This window comes from Necator americanus, chromosome IV (assembly GCF_031761385.1).
Source record: "Necator americanus strain Aroian chromosome IV, whole genome shotgun sequence".
NCBI classification, from domain to species: Eukaryota; Metazoa; Nematoda; class Chromadorea; order Rhabditida; family Ancylostomatidae; genus Necator; species Necator americanus.
In genome coordinates this window covers 18,967,892-18,987,045 of record NC_087374.1, presented here as the reverse complement: position 1 = coordinate 18,987,045, position 19,154 = coordinate 18,967,892, and the positions used below count along the sequence as shown (strand labels likewise).

General features: G+C 40.7%; 2 protein-coding genes across 6 annotated transcripts; both read right to left on the bottom strand.

The window, feature by feature from the left end:
- Nucleotides 1-59: 59 nt before the first annotated feature.
- Nucleotides 60-8,877, bottom strand: RB195_001874 (uncharacterized protein; the record flags this gene model as incomplete). 3 transcript variants are annotated; one of them, XM_064198854.1, is made up of 20 exons in its annotated part: nucleotides 60-189; nucleotides 271-386; nucleotides 515-625; nucleotides 741-896; nucleotides 962-1,094; nucleotides 1,269-1,410; nucleotides 1,472-1,577; nucleotides 1,670-1,878; nucleotides 2,388-2,480; nucleotides 2,539-2,696; nucleotides 2,780-2,949; nucleotides 3,046-3,126; nucleotides 3,204-3,311; nucleotides 3,425-3,508; nucleotides 3,579-3,677; nucleotides 3,771-3,931; nucleotides 6,834-6,987; nucleotides 7,185-7,314; nucleotides 7,404-7,550; nucleotides 8,759-8,877. In XM_064198854.1, the coding sequence occupies 20 exons, from the start codon at nucleotides 8,875-8,877 to the stop codon at nucleotides 60-62; spliced, it is 2,607 nt and encodes an 868-aa protein (XP_064054733.1). The 3 variants fall into 3 exon arrangements, with proteins under 3 accessions (XP_064054733.1, XP_064054734.1, XP_064054735.1); XM_064198853.1 differs by having other exon boundaries at nucleotides 551-625; XM_064198852.1 differs by having other exon boundaries at nucleotides 8,759-8,808.
- Nucleotides 8,878-9,410: 533 nt separating this feature from the next.
- Nucleotides 9,411-16,206, bottom strand: RB195_001873 (uncharacterized protein; the record flags this gene model as incomplete). 3 transcript variants are annotated; one of them, XM_064198850.1, is made up of 7 exons in its annotated part: nucleotides 9,411-9,533; nucleotides 10,045-10,227; nucleotides 10,319-10,432; nucleotides 10,530-10,641; nucleotides 10,698-10,746; nucleotides 11,866-11,913; nucleotides 16,146-16,206. In XM_064198850.1, the coding sequence occupies 7 exons, from the start codon at nucleotides 16,204-16,206 to the stop codon at nucleotides 9,411-9,413; spliced, it is 690 nt and encodes a 229-aa protein (XP_064054730.1). The 3 variants fall into 3 exon arrangements, with proteins under 3 accessions (XP_064054730.1, XP_064054731.1, XP_064054732.1); XM_064198851.1 differs by lacking the exons at nucleotides 11,866-11,913; nucleotides 16,146-16,206 and adding an exon at nucleotides 11,081-11,138; XM_064198849.1 differs by lacking the exons at nucleotides 11,866-11,913; nucleotides 16,146-16,206 and having other exon boundaries at nucleotides 10,698-10,723.
- Nucleotides 16,207-19,154: the final 2,948 nt, after the last annotated feature.

Below are 19,154 nucleotides of genomic sequence, written 5' to 3'. Positions count from 1 at the left end.
TCTTGAACAATACTGCACAAAAAAAAAGGAAAAATTGCAATCTCGGTCTTGGCTCAGTGCTAGTTTGAACGGGTATTTTCCGTAGATCTTATTCCAGCCTTCAGCAAGTTTTCTCGCTCCTCTTTCTGCTTCAAATTTCGCGATTCTTTCCGCAGTTCAATTTCAAACAACTCTTCCTGATAAACTTCCCTGAAATCAAGGTTTTTCGCAACGACTCACAAAAAATGGCATTATCCACTCCACGATAACGAATATGTCCTAGACAGGAACCTGAATATCGGGATCAATTTGGGGACAAGTGGGAGATGATCGAAGCGAACACTAAGGTTATCCATGGCAACTCCAACATTTCCACTATTTTCAAGATAATTTGGCAGTTCCGGGACCTAGAAGGAAAATAATTAACTGAAAACGCTTACAGTACTTTAAAAACGGTTGTATACTGTGACATTACTGAAGTGCTCACGCCATATTTAAAATATTTAATGAGAATCTAAAAGTAAGATATTCTCACTTTTGGATATCTCGCACTGAAATGGGTCAAAATTACATGATGTGCCTTCATTTTTCGGCCTATCTCTACTGCTTGACCCATCGTAGAGTGTTTCTTCTTGAGAGCATCAGCCTAAAACAAAACTGAGAACTAAGAAGCTAGAAATAAAAATTGCGTGCAATTTAACGGATTACTATATCCTATGGCTGACACCCTTCATAAATAATGTGTGTCTCTATCCGCCAACCTCATGTCCATCCTCAAAGGTTGCTTCGTGAATAAGAAGATCAGCACCTTGTCCCTCCTCCACGAGCAAATCACAAGGCTTAGTGTCTCCAGAAAACACCACGCGCTTTCCTCCAACTCCAAATATGAAACCGTTAGCCATTCTTGTGTGATGAACCTAAACAACAACAAAATGCCCAATTTTGACTTCCTTTTGAAGAAAAAGAAGATTCGCAGCAGTACCTGCACAGCCTTTATCTCCTGAATATTCCACGACTCCTCCGAAAAAAGTGGACGCGGCATTTGTTCGATAACATTTTGGCATGCGGACAGCACAGGGGATGGCAAGCGTCGTCGTTTCTCTGGAGGTCCCGGGCTTAACCGAAACATAAAGATTATTCTACACCTATATGGAAATAACTAATGGCCGAAAACTTTCTATGCTCCTCAAAGCTGTCAATTAAGTGTATGTGAAGGAACGTTGCCACAGATCACAAAAAAAAAGAATAGGGGAAGAAACGAGAAAGTTTAGAAAGGTGAAGAAACTAACCTAATCGGAGGAGTTAAAGGATGTCTTGAAATGTCCACTATTTCTACCAATGATTCGAGATCGCAGAAACACAGTGAATATGTTTTGAAAGGTTTTAGCACATTTCGATTAGAGACCAGAACTAGAGGCACGTAAGGTTTTTCTGAAACAAAAACTAGAGAGGTACAGAGGAACTGTTCATGAACTCGCCTGTGGTAACTAACTGGAGAAATCCATAGCTTCCTTTCGTCGCTCAATTATGGTGTAGAGGCCGTTCATATGATCCTGATGTGCATGAGTCACGAAAATTGCATGTAGATTACGAAGTAGCTAAATTTTTAAGTTCGTGGAAAGTGGATAAGAAATATTTTAAAAACAAAAGAAAGAATTGACAGTAATTCTCAAAAACCAAAAGTGCTAACCTTGGTGCACTTTTCCTCTCCAAGCAAAACTCGTAGTTGTCCATAAGTTCCTTCTCCAACGTCGATAAGTACAGCCGAAGTAGGGCTTGTCTCCAGCAAGTAAGAGCTGACATTGCGATACTTAGATGGAACAGCCGAAGATGTTCCAAGAAAGGATACTTTTGGATATTCGCAGGCCTCCGATGTGAATGTTTGAAGTTCTTCCGTATCTTGAAACTGACATTGTGACCGATTTTTCAAAGGCATCACCCCACGAATCTGGTGTGGTACGGGCTTCAGGTGGGTTATACCTATACGGGGTGGTATATTGTGGAGAAGAGGGTGGTTCCGTTCATCTCTTCATAATCGCCGTAAAAAAAACGGCCCGGAAGATGAAGGTTCGAGCGTTCTGGGGCGCTGCTGTCTACGAAAATTTGAATTGGAGCGCGCCAGCCTTGGGCACGCGCCGCATCTTCCGGACCGTTTTTTTACGGCGATTAGGAAGAAATGAACGGAATGATCCTCTTCCCCACAATCTGCGACCCTGCAGAGGCATAACCCAGCTGAAAGCACCACCTCAGATTCGTGGGCTCAAAAATTGAATTAGAACAATCGTTATAGACTAGGTGAGAAGGCAGAAACATGAACAACATCCAAAAACAAACATCTCTTAAAGAAAACAAGAAAGATCAGTCCAGAAAGAAATAAATTGAACTAGAAAACATTCTATAAGACATGCCTCTACGAAGATCCCCAATCAATTGTATCGCTTTATCCGTGAAAGGTACAGTTGTTTCACGTAAATCAGCTATGATAGGTTCTTCTCCAACCCCTGAACATGTCACACAGAAAGATAGTAACTTGAGAAAGTGAGAAATGAAATACCTCACCTCCCTTTCTCATCCAAAACCGCTGCAATGGAGCTGCTTTCATGTATATTCCGTCAAAAACAGCCAGTTCACTTCCTTGAGTGACCAGCCCAGTCCACTCTAATGGATGTAACTGCGGGAACAGGTCCGGGCTAATTTGATTCAGCAACCGGTGATTTCTAAAACTGAGCAAACCTTGAGCACACAAAAGGGAGACATAAAAAAAACATGAACAAAAAAGTCAAAGGAGGAGAGTGATGACCTGTAAATGCTCTCAACTCCAGGAATAGCAGGGCAGGACCCGTTTAAAACAATGTGGCGGCTTTTTTCTCCGAAGGAAGAAACGAACTTTGAGTACAAGGGGAGTTGTATAACATTTTGTTCACTTAAGTGAATAACGTGATCGATGACTTTTGTTCCATTGATGAATTGCTGCAAAGTGTAACAATGAAAAAAAAATGATAGAAAAGCTTGCAAATGGATAGACAGAGGCAGGGTCAGAGACAGAGATATAAAAATGAAAATCACCTGAATAACGGAGTTTTCGCTAATGGCTTTAATATGAGCTTCTCCAGAACACTCAAACACTAGAGCACGTGGATACTCTTCCTAAGATAAAATGAAAAGTACTATGTGTAAATAGAATATAAAACCCGACTACAGATTCGTGAACCAAACATACTTACTTTTGGGCTCTCATCAGAAAACACATCCTCTGGAAGAATTCTGCGGCCATCAGGCAATTCAACGCTTTCGCCACTTTTTAGTTTTCCGATGAGAGGTCCTTTGGGCACCTTTATAAAACACTTCAACTGTGTGGCAGGTTGTCACTAATATCCAGTAGCACACAAATGAACAAAATACAGTTGTATCAAGTCAACAAACTAGGAATCTAAAAAAAAGCTACCTTGTGTGCAATCAACTTGAACGGATCAATCCTTCTTGGTGGAGCTTTCAACTCGATCAGATAAGCTACATTTAAGAACTCTGCCTAATGACAATCACTTTAGCACCTAATTCAAATATGTAGGATAAGTAAACGCCTATAAGGTGGGTCTCACCAATCCTTCAGAATCATGAAGCGGAGCGCTAATTGGCAGATATGTTACGCGCAGAGCTGCATCTTCATAGCTCTCCAAAGAATAGGGCCTTTCCTCAACCTGAAAACAAGATGTATGAGATTAGAATTACTCTTCAGGATCAAGGCCAAGAAAAAGGTCTTTTCAACTCTAACACAAGATAACCAGATGTACCTGGGATGGATACTTGGCCGATCCATAGTCCGAGTCTTGGAAGGGTCGAATACATTCCAGGAAATGTTTTATATTCATGGCACCATGTAACCGCGTGGAGAGGCAGTTGGACTCTTTTGACAGCAAAATCGACGATATACCACCAATGTTATCCCATATTGCTAAACAGTTTTGTTAAATGGAATGGAAAAAAAAATCAGCAAAATAATAATAAAGAGGACAGCCCACTCAAACTAATGAGAAAGAAGTGGTCTAGATAGTTTGTTTTCAGTCGTGATGAAGAGAAATCCCGTATAAATGCTCAGGAAACTACAAAACAACTTAGTAGAGAGTAAAGCAAAAAAAGAACGCCTCGAAATTGAAGTAAAAGATCACTGTAAAAGATGGCAAGAACTAAACAATTGCAATGCAATGCAAGGGCAAATTTTATCACTGAGAACGGAAATTAGGACTTCGACTTATTTACAAAATTAATTTATAAATTCCTAAGCTTACTCCGTCAAAACTAGTAATGACTGCTGGAAACATTATTGAGGTATTCAAAAAGCAAAAAAAAAAGTTTCTCACCATCTTAACCTATTTCTGCCGCGGTTCTGTGCAAAATTCCATGCAATTTACAAGAATTTCATAATCGTTTCCGTCAAAAGGCAAAATCGAATACCACTGAGACTGCCCAGCACCAGTTTAAGGGGCTTCCTCCTCTACCCTTCCCATGTACTTTCTTTAGACAACAAGAACCTAACGCCGTGGTTGATATTAGTTCCCGTCTTTTTGCAGATGAACTATTCAACGTTCTAGATCGCTACAGATGGAGAAAGTGTCACTCATACATCACTCCGGAACCGCGCTTAGGCATTAGGGAAGTTCGTCTCTTGTTAATTTCTTGTTAAGTCTAAAACCATCAGATTATCTAGTGGCAAGGGTGAGAAATTTGTAATCATTCCTAGTCATCTAGACGAAGCCCTCTCGTTATGTCACCTCCAAGACACCTAACTCTATCGCTCTTCAACTGTCGAAGAATTTCTAGCGCAACTCCGTAGACTCAATAGGGTGTGGATGAGTACCAGTAACTCAACGCATTTATCACCCTTGACTGCAACCCGGCCTAAAACAGAGTTACCTGTGTGTCCTGTCTTGTACCCTCTAATAAAAGCTCATAAGCTGTACTCTGACAGTGAGCTTGCCTCTGAAGATCCTTCAACGTTCAAGGTAAGACCTATCATTAGCTGCGTACGAATACACGCAATAATACTAGCACACACAGGATAGCTTGGTTCTTAAACATAATGTTGGTGCAGCAGCTAAAATTCGTATCAACCCACTTTATGAACACCCATATACTTTTGGACCACCTAAAGAACACGCATTTTGATAACTCATGTGTAATGGAGTCTTTCGATGTTACTGTTTTGTGCACGAACGTCTCCAACGACTGGGCTATGTAGGCAGTTTTTGAGCTTTTAACTGAACACCAGAGCTCAATCAACCCGTATGGCTTTTCCTTTTCCGTTTCAGTTGATGGTTGTTCTCTGGGAATGTCTCAAATGCAGTGTCTTTGGATGGTCGGGGAACTATTTTGCGCAAATCAGGGGTCTTGTGGGACAACGATTGGCGCCAACACTCGCCATTGCTTTCATGACTAAAACTGAGGCACCGATTTGGGAAACACGACCTTTGCTTTATTGCTGATATGTCGACTGCTGTTCTCTTTTTTGTTCGTCTCAAGCAGAGGTAGACAATTGTTTCAAGGTACTAAATGAGCAGTCGGAGTATATAAAGTTCACTCGGGATAAGCCAAAAGGAGGATGGTTACCCTTCCTCAGCGTCTAAGTACATATTTCAAACAGAACGCATAGGACAAAGTGGTACCGAGAAATAAGAATATCCTAGTTCACTTTCTTTCTGCTCATCCCACACATGCTAAAAGTCGGTAGTACGAAATATGTTTCGCACGTCCACCTCCGTTTTACTGGAAGAAAGGGAAGACGAGAATCTATCGGTGCCTGAGGAAAGCTAATCTTGAAGAATCTGCTGCCATCGTGGAGCTCCTAGTAACCTTAGACAAAGGCTCATTCGCAACCGCCTATATGTTCGTGTTTGCACTACACCGGAGTGCAAAATATGTCCGGATAATAACGAGGGTGATTCCATGAGTTCATGTGTTGTTTATGTGAATTCGTGTGTGCAGTGTGGTGATGAATGCATAGGAGAAACAACTAGACTACCATGTATTCGAATCAAAAATCACCTGGATGGCAAAAGGAAATCATGTGAATCCACTGCATTAAGTAGTCATAGGATGCGGCGCCATAATGGAGAAGATTTTGGAGTTAAGATCACGATTTTGGCGCGAACCTAGTATTGCGGCGCACAAGGCTCCAGAGGCTTTTTGGATCCACTCTAGGAGCCCAAGGGTGAATCGCAATGAGGAATGCCTCTGCAATACGCAGTAACTCGCGCTCTATTTAAGGCTGATATTTGTTTGCGCTAGTCACCTCACAACAGGTATCTAGCAGTGGCAGGATAGTCATCTGATCGTGAGGTACGATGTCCTCTTCTACTAGTAGCTATAAGGTCCAACAGTAAACGTAGGGCTTTCTTTGTTGGGCGGATAAGGGGTTTGGTCGGATTAATCACCCTTTCAGACTCTGAAGAGGGCGATATTGCTGAAACGTTAGGTACGAATGAAGGATAGTAACAACCTCGTGTCCGGCTCTATTAAAGAAATCAATCATTGAAACATCAACATGTCAAGGTTTATCGAAAGTCGTACATGGAAAAAAATAGTGTCAATGCAGGAAAGTTTCCTCCGCGAGATGAAAAAAGACCATTTCTGGCACGAGAGATCTTAGAAAGGGTAAAGGAGAAAGGATGAAAGATAAAGTGCCTGCCCGCTTGGGATGCGCCACGTTCACTTCAATTCAAGATTGCTTGAGGTTTACGAACGTGTAACTAACCTACACAAGTGACCTCTTGCCGACTGCGCTTCTTAGAAAGAGTACAAGCCAAAAGAAAAAAATAACTCACACCGTGTAACAAGCCAAAAGAAAAAAAATAACTCACACCGTGTAATAAAGATATCGTTCACGTTTAATGCCTTCATGCGCAACTGCGGTAGAAATCGTGATGCTCCTTCCGGACAGTTGAACATATAGGTCTTCAATGGTGTTCGCAATGCAACACACGGCCGCATATGACATGTGCCATTACTCAAAACCTAAAAAAGCATACGTCTGAGCACCAAAAATAGACGATAAACATGAAGAACTTCAGAGATGAAAATACAGTAGCCAAAAAAGATATCAACGAAGCAAAATGAAATAGTATCTGAGAAAGCAATTTAGACAACTCAATGTAAGAAGAGCAGGAAATAAAAGAAGAAAATAATAGGAATAAAGTAAACAAGTAATCTACCTCGATTGATACATGAGCTGGGATATTGGCAACTGAATTTGCTTGCGCGTCAAAGGCTTCGCGATGTTTTTGCTGCGCGCTGTTCATAGAGATACGGAGATTATCGATAGAGGAACTTAACTCGCGCGCTCTGAAAAAGAACACATAGCAAGGGACGATTATTACTCAGTGAATGACAATGAATACACAAAACTGCATAAATCCTCTTTAAAAGCTGACTTAAAATGTGACAGCGAGTGTTTACGGAGGATTTGCCTATTCCTTGCGATCTTCCGTTCGATTTCTGCTAGAAAATCCTGGTCCACAGTATTTATGTTGGGCTTTTTGTTATTTTGCAATAGACTCGATGAGAAAAGTGTCCGAATTCTAAAATCAAAGATTTTCATTACATAAAGTCAGATTATCATCTTGATCATGATGGCACTGCTGGAAATAGTGGCAGATACAGGCCGAAACACTAGAAACGTTTCCTTTCCCGTTTTAGGTTTCAAACATTAGTTGATACTAAACTGAAACTTGTCATGGTGGTAATGTGCGAGAAAAGGATTAAGGGTTAAAGGGGGAAAGAACGGGAGAATATTTTTCTTGGAACTACCTAATCCTGGATTTTATAATGTTTTGGTTAGCAAGCTGACAAAAAGGGAAAGTGACTACAAAAGTGTTCGATGATAGCAATTTTTGGTAGGACGTTATTATTAGAAAAGTTGAAACCAAATAAATAAAAAATGGAGTATCAATTATATTTCATGCGATACATAATAAGAAATATTTTAATGGTGCACTGCAGGTAAAAGTTTCAACGACAAAAAATTCTTCTTGACACACAAAGATCAGTGGTTTCTTCTTACGTAACTCTTATCTAGTTACATAAATTGTGACCAACCCTACTGGACAAACTATCAACAACCGCTTACTTAAAAAGGCGAGAGGTCAAAATTTCAATCTAGAAAAGTGCTTTCCTATGGGACAGAATGGCTGACTAAATAGTATTACACTTCATCTGGTCCTGATTATCCTCAGGTGCTACGGGTTCATCCACGTACTGAATGAGTTTTTTTAATACTGTTGAAAAGACCTTGAGTGAAATCGAACACAGAAAAGAATAAAAGAAGAGAATAAAAAAAAAGAAAAGAATAAAAATAAAGAATAAAAATAAGATAAAGTTTACTGTGACCTAAGAAATTGTGGAAGGTAGGAAAATTCCTCGGTAACTAAAGTGTTAAAAAAGGAGCATACTGATACCGTACTAGCTTGAAACGAAGAGATCACCCAGGAAAGTGATCTCTTCGTGTCAAGCTAGTACGGTATCATCAAGTATCTTGTTTTGAACCTTGTCTATAGAATCTATTACATTGAACAGATTCCCAACACTGGTGCCAATACTGCTAACTTTTTTGCAACGTCATTTTCTATGCAAAAGCACCGTCCACAGCACAACTTAGCAGCTCTAATAGTTTCATAAAAATAGTACTAATTATGAGTGACTACTACCTTTACTACTATATAATCAAACTGGAAAAGATCCTACACCTTCTCCAATCATAACTTTATTATGAAAAGAAAAATTCACTCACTGCTGTCTGCTAAATACTATGAGCGAATTTATCCGCAGTTTGGTGTTCATCGATACATCACTGAAACGATGAAGAGGTAGCAAACTTACTTTTTCATAACTCTCGTGCGGGAAAGTCATGTACTACCCTTAAAACACGATATTAACATGGCATCGAGTTGATTCGACCGGGTTGTTGACAAGATTCAAAAGGTTTTAGTAAGTTTTATTTCTGCCGCCTAAAGTTCTGTATGATTGAAAACAAACATTGTCAACTATACGCGAACAAAACGAAGGAAAAGATCGACCTAGTCAAAACTAACTCTGCATAAGCATTTGTATAACAATCAACTAAACTTTCTCAAACATCTTCTGCAAAAATAACAGCAAACAAAGGAAGCGGCTCGAAAGCTCGACAACGACAGACAAGTAGTTCAGAACAACAACTATCTAGGAAAGAAAAAAAAAAACAAGTATATTTCGTGTGGAGGGTACGGCTTTCCGTAGCTAGATCGGTGAGGAATATGACGTAGACAAAAATTCAAGATGAACTCGGACATAGAAAGTGGGAGCATCATGTCAGTAACAAAAGTCACACCGAAAAACAATAAGTTCCCGTTGTGAACAAAGCAGAATTGGTTGGTTTAAAAGTTTTAAAAGCAGTCATTCCTTATTTAGGACAGATTTGGTAGCGCTGAAGGGAGTCCAAATGGCATAGTTGTGTGAGTATCCTGCAGACCAGGTTCTGCATGACTCTTCGACGGAGGTAGATTTCTGGGATCATCCAGAGCTTCAGGCTGCAATACAAGTGAATAGTTAGAGTTCTTCTTCTCTCTTTTGGGCAAAAGAGCGTTGTCCTATGTCTAATCCGAGAAACTCTGAGAAGCGCTGTGGAAAAAAAGTTGAAGAAAAATGAAGGAAAATCCGAAAATAATTTTCGGGTAAAATGCAGTTGCGAGGAGTGGGAGCACTAAGTGGCGCCCTTATTTTTCAAAGTAAATAATTAAATCAATCTGCGCCCTAACGTCTAAGCATTAGTATAAAGGGATCTATGACACGTAAATCAAAGTTACTAAGCTCAAAAAAGTAAGTTAGAGCGTCGAGAAATAAAGGCGCCACTGAGGGTCCCCAACTACATTTTCACCAGAATTTTCATATCCTCACTTTAGAAACAATACCAGACAAACTTCAACGTGAAAACGAAAATTTAAAGTAGTCAACAACGGAAGCACTTACATGATATCAACAAAATATTCATAAAAGTATGTCCAGCCAAATTAAGAACAAAAAGCAGGCCGCATAACTTACAGGTGGTGCGGTAGGATCAACCATGGAGCCCATCCATCGAGTGGTAATCAATCCCACACCCTCAATCATTGCCAATATCACTGATCCAAGTATGGCTGATCCAGCCATCACTTTCGGACCGCTGCGGATAGCAAGCAATGCACCCGTCAGTCCTCCGGAAGCGATTGAGTTAAACGGATCTTCCTGAATAGGAGCAATAAAGAACACTTTTAAAAACTGCAGATAAAATAAGTGAGAACTGAAAAGGGGCGGTCATGTCTGGAATAGCAACTACCTTCTTGCGGATTGCAACAAGACAGCAATCAATGGTACTAAACATTCCTCCCCAGGCAGCGAATTGAACTCCTGTGATTGTGCTGCGCATTCTTACTTCTCGCAACATACCGAGCTGTAAAACACCAACTTGAGAAAAACAATTATCGGGAACATCACAAGTTTCTAGAATGAAAAGTCGATTATCAGAACACACGGGTAGTAGAACCCACCATTTTCTGACCCCTAGCAGCATGTTTATATCCCGAGAATGCCTGGAAAATCGAACCACCAACCAGCCCCATTGCAAAGGCAGATCCCAAGTCATCACCAATTCGGTAGGGACTGAAAAGGAGATTTTAAGTAGAGTGCAAAGAAAATAAACATTTAAATTGGCCCACCAAGGCTCACGTGTGTACTCCTCCATCTCAGGTGTTCTTGATATGTACCCTTAATTTTTTAAACGTAATATAGATAAAAGCATTATAAGCGATTAAAATTATAAGTGGAAGAAACATTTTTATACGTGAGTGCGCTAAGAGGGGAAAAATGCACCTGGTGTACTCAACCGCGCTCCTATTTCTGTACGCTCTACCTTACTTCTTTCTCTTAGTAACTTTAGCTTACATGTCATAGATCATCTATGACTAATGCTTAGGTCTTAGGGTCCCGACTGACTTAATTATTTACTTCTATAAATAAGAGCGTGACTGAGTGCCCCACCCCAACTACATTTTATCCCACTAACAGTAACAGTACAAGTCAATACAAACATAACACCCACTATTCATTGTGCAGAAAGTTTGTAGGACCAGAAAATAGGCATTGGATCCTATATTCATGGCTATAAGAGATATATAGCTTCTACGTTAAATCGATGGCACACCAAGCCCGGTTAGAATCAATTATAGAGGGAAAAGGAGAGTTACGAGAAGCTTCTCCGATCGCTTCAACGCTATTTTCGAGAAAATAAAAGAAACGTACAGAGGCTAACGAATATGAAGTGTAAGAGACGTGATGGGAAAATAAAAACGAAACTGGCACTGATTCTCTGGATGGAAACACCATAAGAAATGACAATAAGGACCAACAGTCCTTATGTGATGAGGAACCTTTGCGGATGTAAAGACAACAGGAAGGACAACGAAGGTCGAAGCAGAAAAAAATGTCTGCACATGGGAAAAATGACGCAAAACACTGTAGTGGCGCCAGCTGACTACGAATAAGCGTCAATCGATATGATCTTGCGTGTTTATGCGCGCAACTCAGAATACTTTGAATGTATGGGGGCGATCGTTGGGGAACCACAGCCGAATCAGTGCCTCCTGAAGAGACCGTCGATAGACCAAGGCAGGTGTACCTCAGACTAGGTGTGCCACTAAACCACGTCCAATCAGGACCACCCCGCTGAGGTCATCTGCGGTGTTCATGTTTCAGTGAGCTTTAGGAGCGCATAAATATGAGCGAGCGGAAGTGGGCTATTTATGTACCTGGGTTCAGCAGATGGTAGCTAAGTTGTGATATCTGAGTGGATTTAAATTTGGAGGATTTAAAAGTGACATTTACTACCTAGTGATGCTTTAGTGATGTTGGAAATGATCTCCCCTTCAAGAGCCTCTAGATAAGCAGTAGTCACTCAGATTGTGTGTGTTGGGTGAAACGTTTGTTCGATGCTCTTCTACTGGACAATTATTATTGTGAAATGTGTGGTTCCAAGGCGTTATCCCTATTGATCGATTGTATGCAGCTTATATCGATACCAGTCTCAATGTCCAGCTAAAGCCGGACTTCGGAATTTCTGTGGTCTTAGCTTCGCTTCCTTTCACTGACCAATGAAAGTTAATAGTAGTGGCGTTTTCTGTAAAATTAGATTTGTGTTTTTTTAACAACGCTTTCCTTCTCTTTTTTTATTATGAATTAAGGCAGAAGGTTACGGAGTTTTCCTTCTAAACGCGTCAATTCTGCATTTGGAGAATATTCGACCGTCAGCTACAAACACTCCTTCGATGTCAGAATAATGTAGATACTATTTGAAAGCATTACTCGAAGAATGGATATTCCTCCAGATTTCCACGAATAGTTTTCACAGAATGATGTTTCATAAAATGACGTAAACAACATCATCATACTGATAAGGATGAGTTCCACATCAGATCATGTAAACTGTTGGGTACTACTTAAGCAGCCATCTGTGTCGGTACTTCCACTTTCTGAAGAAGGCATGGCACCAAGTTGAGGCAAGAGGTGTAATGCAACACCTGCAGCGACCATGGATGTGAAGTGGTTGCAACGCACATACACACATACACACACATACAAATGCACACATGCACACATACACACATACACACATACATATACACACATACAAATGCACACATGCACACATACACACATACACACATACATATACAGACATACACACATACACACATACACATACACACACACATGCACATACACATACACATACGCACATACACATACACACATACACATACACACATACACACACACATACACACATACACACATACACATACACACATACACATACACACACATACACATACACACATGCACATACACACACACACGTGACGGAATAAGCCCGTTATTATATATCATGATCATGATTGTGCAGGACTTTTAATGTTAATGAAGTTGAGGTTTGTACTCGTCTAATGTGTAGCGCGGGACTAAAGGAACGTGAGTGCAGAAGTACCACTTGAATACAGCACATAACTATCAAATTGTCGATGTCCAAATTATCGTCGTGTTTGTTCAATAGTTTGTCTCAGGTATCCCTAATAATCTCGAAAAGAGCGTGTGAAACAGGCTAATGTGATCCCATCTTCCAACATCCGGCTAAAGCCGGACACAGACTTTTCTGATGCTCCTCTTTAATTATGAATACGAATTAAAAACAGCAGCACTTCCCGTAAATTTCTGCCAGAGAATTAAAAGTGCTTTCTTTTCGAACGAAGCTTATTTTGATCTTTTTTAAAGAAACATATGCATTGATGGATGGCTTCCGTTTAATCGTTTTGCTATAAATGTCTAAATAATCTTCATTTAGAGAATGGTCAAGCTTGATTTCATGTCTATAACCTTTCGATTTTTTGAGCAATCTGAAAACATATTTCGAAGTATTAATTAGTAGTATTATTACATATTTCGAAGACAAACTTTTCCTCGTTCTACTCAGCAGTTAACGCACGAGTAAACGAGAACTGACGTGAACACTATTCAGATAAAGATAACGGTGATACGAGGATCACGTAAACTGCTTACTACTATTTAAGTAGCCGTCTGCACACATGTGTTCAGTCTTTAAAGAAAGGATCCAGCAAGTACGTTGAGGGTAGTCAAATCCATCAAAGGCATCACCTCACGAATCTGAGGTGGTACGGATTTCACGTGGAGTATTCGTATACGGGATGGGAGACTACGGAGAGGGGGGTGATTCCGTCCATTTCTTCCTAATTGCCGTAAAAAACGGCCCGGAAGATACGGCTTCATTCGTTTTGGCGCACCCTTTTGTACAAGAGGTTCGATTGGAGCGCGCCAGTCTTCGCGCCAGTGTAACAAAACCGCCCAGAAGATGCGGCGCCGCATCTTCTGGGCGGTTTTGTTACAGCAATTAGAAGGAAATGGACGGATTAGCCTCCTTCACCGTAGTCTCCCATCCCGTATACGAATACTCCACCTGAAATCTGCACAACCTCAGATTCGTGGTATGCTGCCTTTAAGCACAGAGAAACGAAATGGGATGCGGTGGATCCTATGGCATAAAATTGCATCAGAGTGCATCAGCCCTAGAAGGGTATCGAGAGGAGCGAGACGGATCGCGTGGCGTCGGATTGCTTCGGCACCAGAAATCTATAAAATGGTGTTGAATGAGTCTCATGACCTGGGATTGGTGCGCCGACGTCGCAAAGCGGTAAAATGTGGTCCAACGGGATGGAATTGGTGTGTCGTGATGCGGTAGTATCGCGGAATAACTCGTGTATGTACATGTCGCAAAGAGTAAATGAGAACTTGCAGCCGCTTCATATCCGCGGTCACTGCGCGCGTTGCTTTTCACCTGTCTATCTCCTTGAACGTTTGCCTCAGGTTGGTAACATGCCTTCCTCAGAAAGTGGAAACACGAATAAAATCCGCTGTTTAGAAAGTAGCGAACAATTTATATGATCTGACGTGGAACGTTATCTTTATCAGTAGGAAGATGTCTTTCACATCATTTTATGCTAAAACATCATTCTGTGATAACTGTTGGGGGAAATAGGAAGAAAACCCATATTTCGAGTACTTGCAGACCGTGTTTGTATTATATTGGTACAGAAGGAGTACAGGTGAAAAATCAAGTTTGAATGCTCTGCAAATACAGAACTGACGTCTTTAGAGAGGAAACTATGAAGTCTTTCGCGTATGCTTAATTTGAAAAAAAAGGAAATTAGCTTTGTTAGGAAAAGAAAAACTTAATTCTTATTTTACAGAAAATGCCACTAATATTATTTCTTATTTGTCTTTGAGGGCGCACGATGCGAACACTACAATAAATAGTCTGAAAATCCAGCTTTAGCCAGATGTATAGTTTGTTTTTATTTTATTTATCGTTATATTTATTGTTCTATTGTATTTGTAAGTAATAATGTATTGTTTATTTTCTGAGCAACTTCACCTTACATTCATTACGCAGCGAATTTATGAATTCTTAGAAAACTCTTTTTCTAGGACCGCGCACAGCAACATCGTCCTACCAACATTCCCCTATTCTCGAAGACAATGCTTAAACGTCAAGATGAACAAAAATTCTTTTCGCCTTCTAGCTGTGATGGGTGAGTTTTATGTTTTTGTTGGTATCAGCTATTTCTATTTTTTTGCAAATCTATTGCTAGCTCCTTATTATGGGTTGATTTCTGTCAGTTGTTTCCACTTCTGTGCCCCCTTAATTTTCTGCTCATTTCACCAGAAAAGTTGGGATTGGAGCAGAAGTGGGACGAATAAGGGATACGGTTACTGTTGCGAAGTTATTGTGTCCATTTCTGTGTGGTATTTTTAACATTGTTTTTTAATACCTATCTGCCTCATGTTAAAGTGTACAGGATCTGATTCAGCACGTAAGGGGTTGTAGCTGACTGTAGTAACTGTGCACGAGTGAATACTTAGTGAATCAGTGATCTTTGTCGACATAATCCACACTGATAGCAACTCAATCGTCCGGGGCTACTGTTGATTGTTCGAACACTCGGTTACATTATTTACATCGCGGCTAATGCATAGTATGGTTTTTGAGAGATCACCTATTCCCTGCACAAAGACAAAATAATTGTCTTAATTGATGTTATTGATGGTGTTGCAGGTGCGTAGAGGATTGAGTAAAGTAGTGGCTGGTTTTAATATTCCGTCAATTTTGTTCTAATAAAAAGAAGAAAGGGGGTAAAAATGAATTCAGTGAAGTGCCGTAGTGCTGTATCAAAGGGGAGACTTTCTTCTTTATTGGAACCGACGTTCTTCCTGCCGTTCACCTTAGTCAGGAATTTCCGGAGCATTGAATTGTTGCATAACGCTCGCCTAATCCAAACATTCTTCAAATACACGGAATGAAGTGGAATAATTACCATGCTTTCGTATACATTCCCATGCACACATTAATTTTGAATGTTCTTCCTAGGATTATGAGAAATACAAGGTTTGCAGCGTCCCACTTATTACTGGCAAACCCATTCTTTTCTTCTTTCAAAAAAAAGTTGGAAGAGTATCAGTTCCCTGTAAGTTTCCTGCGACATTCTAAACACGAAGAATGCAGCCGATTAAAAGTTCAGTAGTGAAAAGAGCATGCCAACCTAAATTGACAAATGCACGACGACATTCTTTCGGCGACGAATATTGACTGGTGCTGTTCATCTCTTCGAAACTATGGAATGCCCACTTAGTTCCAACTAATAACACCGTATAATGAGCATGACAACCGATATAGATTGACGAACCCGTGTAATAATTATTTCTGCCATATAAATTGCAGAGAACCGAACTTTTTATAATTGCCTCAATGCAGCTCCACGAAGAATTGTGTCATCGTGTAGCTTCGTGTGAACGTGACTTCGAAACGTTTTAGCCGTTATCTACAATGTTTAAAATCAACACAGTGACATTTGCACTTTTAATGTCACATTTTTCAGCGGTCGAGGACATAGTTTTCTGAGACAATAGGCCTGGCGATGAGAGCAGGGGCGAAAGTAGTGCTAGAAGTCTTTTTTTCAGACGAAACTCTGACTGTTACGATCCCATCATTTCCGGCTCTTGTGACTACTTCCTTTGGTCTTTTTAGCAAAATCCTAATCAAGTGATTCCCTCACCCTCAAATCTCACTGACATTTGTGAGGTCTATGTGGTTTATTTGTTTCTTTTTTCATTCATTGCATCGTCGACTGTTTTATAGATGTTATTCTGAGGCCTAAATCTAGATTTCCGAACACATTTTCGTCTCCTTGATTGGGTTTCTCGAAATTGCATACTATAAGAGCCCTAACAATGTTCTTTTGCTTAGAGAAGCCACAGGTAGTTTGGCGGGACATTTCCAATAAAGGATCAGCAAAGAATATTTAACTTAAAGGTGCACTGAATCGATGTGCAGTCATCCAAAAAACATTTCAAAGCGTAATCGAAAGGGAACAGAGATAGGATCTTCTTTATTCACTATTTCCGATTCCATACAATACTGCGTGGGCGGGTGTGGTGTGGCGGTTAGAGATCCCGCTCCCTGCACGATCGACCGGAGATTCGAATCCGCCCTAGTGCTCACCAAGCCTTTCATCTTTCCTGTAAATTGCTACTAGACTTGTCTGGGAGGATTAAAGCACTGACTTGACACATCGGCTAGCCACCGCAAGTCATTGTATAGGCCAGCTACACGTTCGTGAAACTCAAACGATTTTGAGTTGAAGTGAACGTGGGGGCGCATCCCAGGCGGATTGATTAACGCCAGAAACTTTATCCTTATCCTTACTGCGTGCTAGAAAGTTGCTGCGAGCCGGTAATTCAAATACGCAGCATTTCCTTCCCACTTATCTTGCACCGAAATCGCTTTGGATGTCACAAGATCTGGGCTTTTTCTTAATGTTCATGTTAAGAGGTGTTGACCATCATAAAACTTATGCGACGTAGAATCGAACGACTTGCGATGACGTAAGATTTAACGTTTTGTGTTCTAACGACTCTTCTTTTTTAGATATTATGACCGTTTTGGTCATAAAGTTGGACATAGTTATATTTTCTTGACGGTGTGAATTTTTTTCTCACCAATACGAAGTGAAGTTGTGAGAATCCGGACCGGTTAGCTCGAGTACGAAGTTGTGCAGTGGAAAGGGAGCTTGAACTAATTAGAATTCAAGGCTGCTGGATTCTCTAGGATCACTGAGGAAAATTTCAATGAACATGTTCAGTGTGAGTCTCACCCACATCCACTACCTTCATGGATCTTGCAAGAACAAAAACCCCAGGCATTCCCGCTACTTTCTTAAGTGTGACCGCGCGAACCCGCAGCTAACCTTGTTCATCTCGTTCGCTTTGTTTCCTTGTCCGACTACCTGGGATATTCAATGATGAGCGTAAAGGAATAAGATAGGAAACTATTTACATAATGTCAATAGACGAGAAATCGTTCTCGTTATGAATGCTAATCGCACTTCACTCTGTGCAATGGCACGTTTCCGTAATCCATTGACCAAGTCACTGGATCCCTACTAATATCATCAACTTTCAGAATCTTTGGTCGCGTAATTCTGCAAAACCGCCCTTGCACCGTTCTTTACGACGCTTAGGGAAAGATGAACGAAATCAGGCTGGTTTCCGTAATCTACATCGGGAACTCTCAACTTTCGTTGTGGCTTCCGCACCACGTCAAAATCGTGACACGCTGCCTTTGAGCTGAAATTGGCTAATACTGTGTAAATCGTCTCAGCAGCTTTGATCAGGCCAAAGCAAGCTGCGGCGCTTGTAACTGTGACTGATATGAGTTCAGACGGTGCTGAACTCTGCTATCAAGTATCCGATCAGAGCAGTCGCTAAGCCACGCCCACGTCTGTTAATCTGAGTTCTATATCCGCCAATATGACAAATTCATGTTACATTTTTCTTAATAAGTTATTATTTTTCTTGAAGTGGCGAAAGTGGCTTACCGACTATCTTTTTTTTTCGCAAAGATCTTCCTTATCTTTTGTTCCCTATACTATAAAGATTTGCTGTAGAACACAACTCCCACATAATACTTGTCTCGAATTTCTTGTAATCTTGCGGATTTTTCCCTACCATGCAGTTACTGCTCACAGGATCCCAGGATGTTTTCAGGAGTAACGATTATCCGCCTGTTTACGGCAATCAGCTTATTAGCAGTGGCTGAAAGGTTTCCCGCTACTAACTCCCATACGAAAACATCTAATACTGTGTAAATCGTCTCAGCAGCCTAGACATATGTGAAAAACCGCCATTGAAAGCTGGTCGCTTATATTCGGTGCGCTAATCCAGTTTAGGATTAGTAATTGCTCAAACAAGAGAAGGACAGAGTAGTTCGGGTCGGCTGAAGTTCACGTTAAGTGATGTGGTTTTTGAAGAAACGTAGAGTAAGATTGGTAATTGGGCTCAGAAACGAACAAATATTATTCTGGTATTAGAGTGGGTGAAAACCTCTCTACCCCTCCCGTCTAGCGAGAAATCCTGTTCAAGAGTTAGACTGACAGTGCACTGGATTTCCCCTAGAACTCTCCAAATAATAGAACATGTGTTTTTTGAGCAGCACCCTTGCCATTTTCCGAATGGGCAAATTCCCAGGTGAACAACGGCGCGACTTGTGGCCT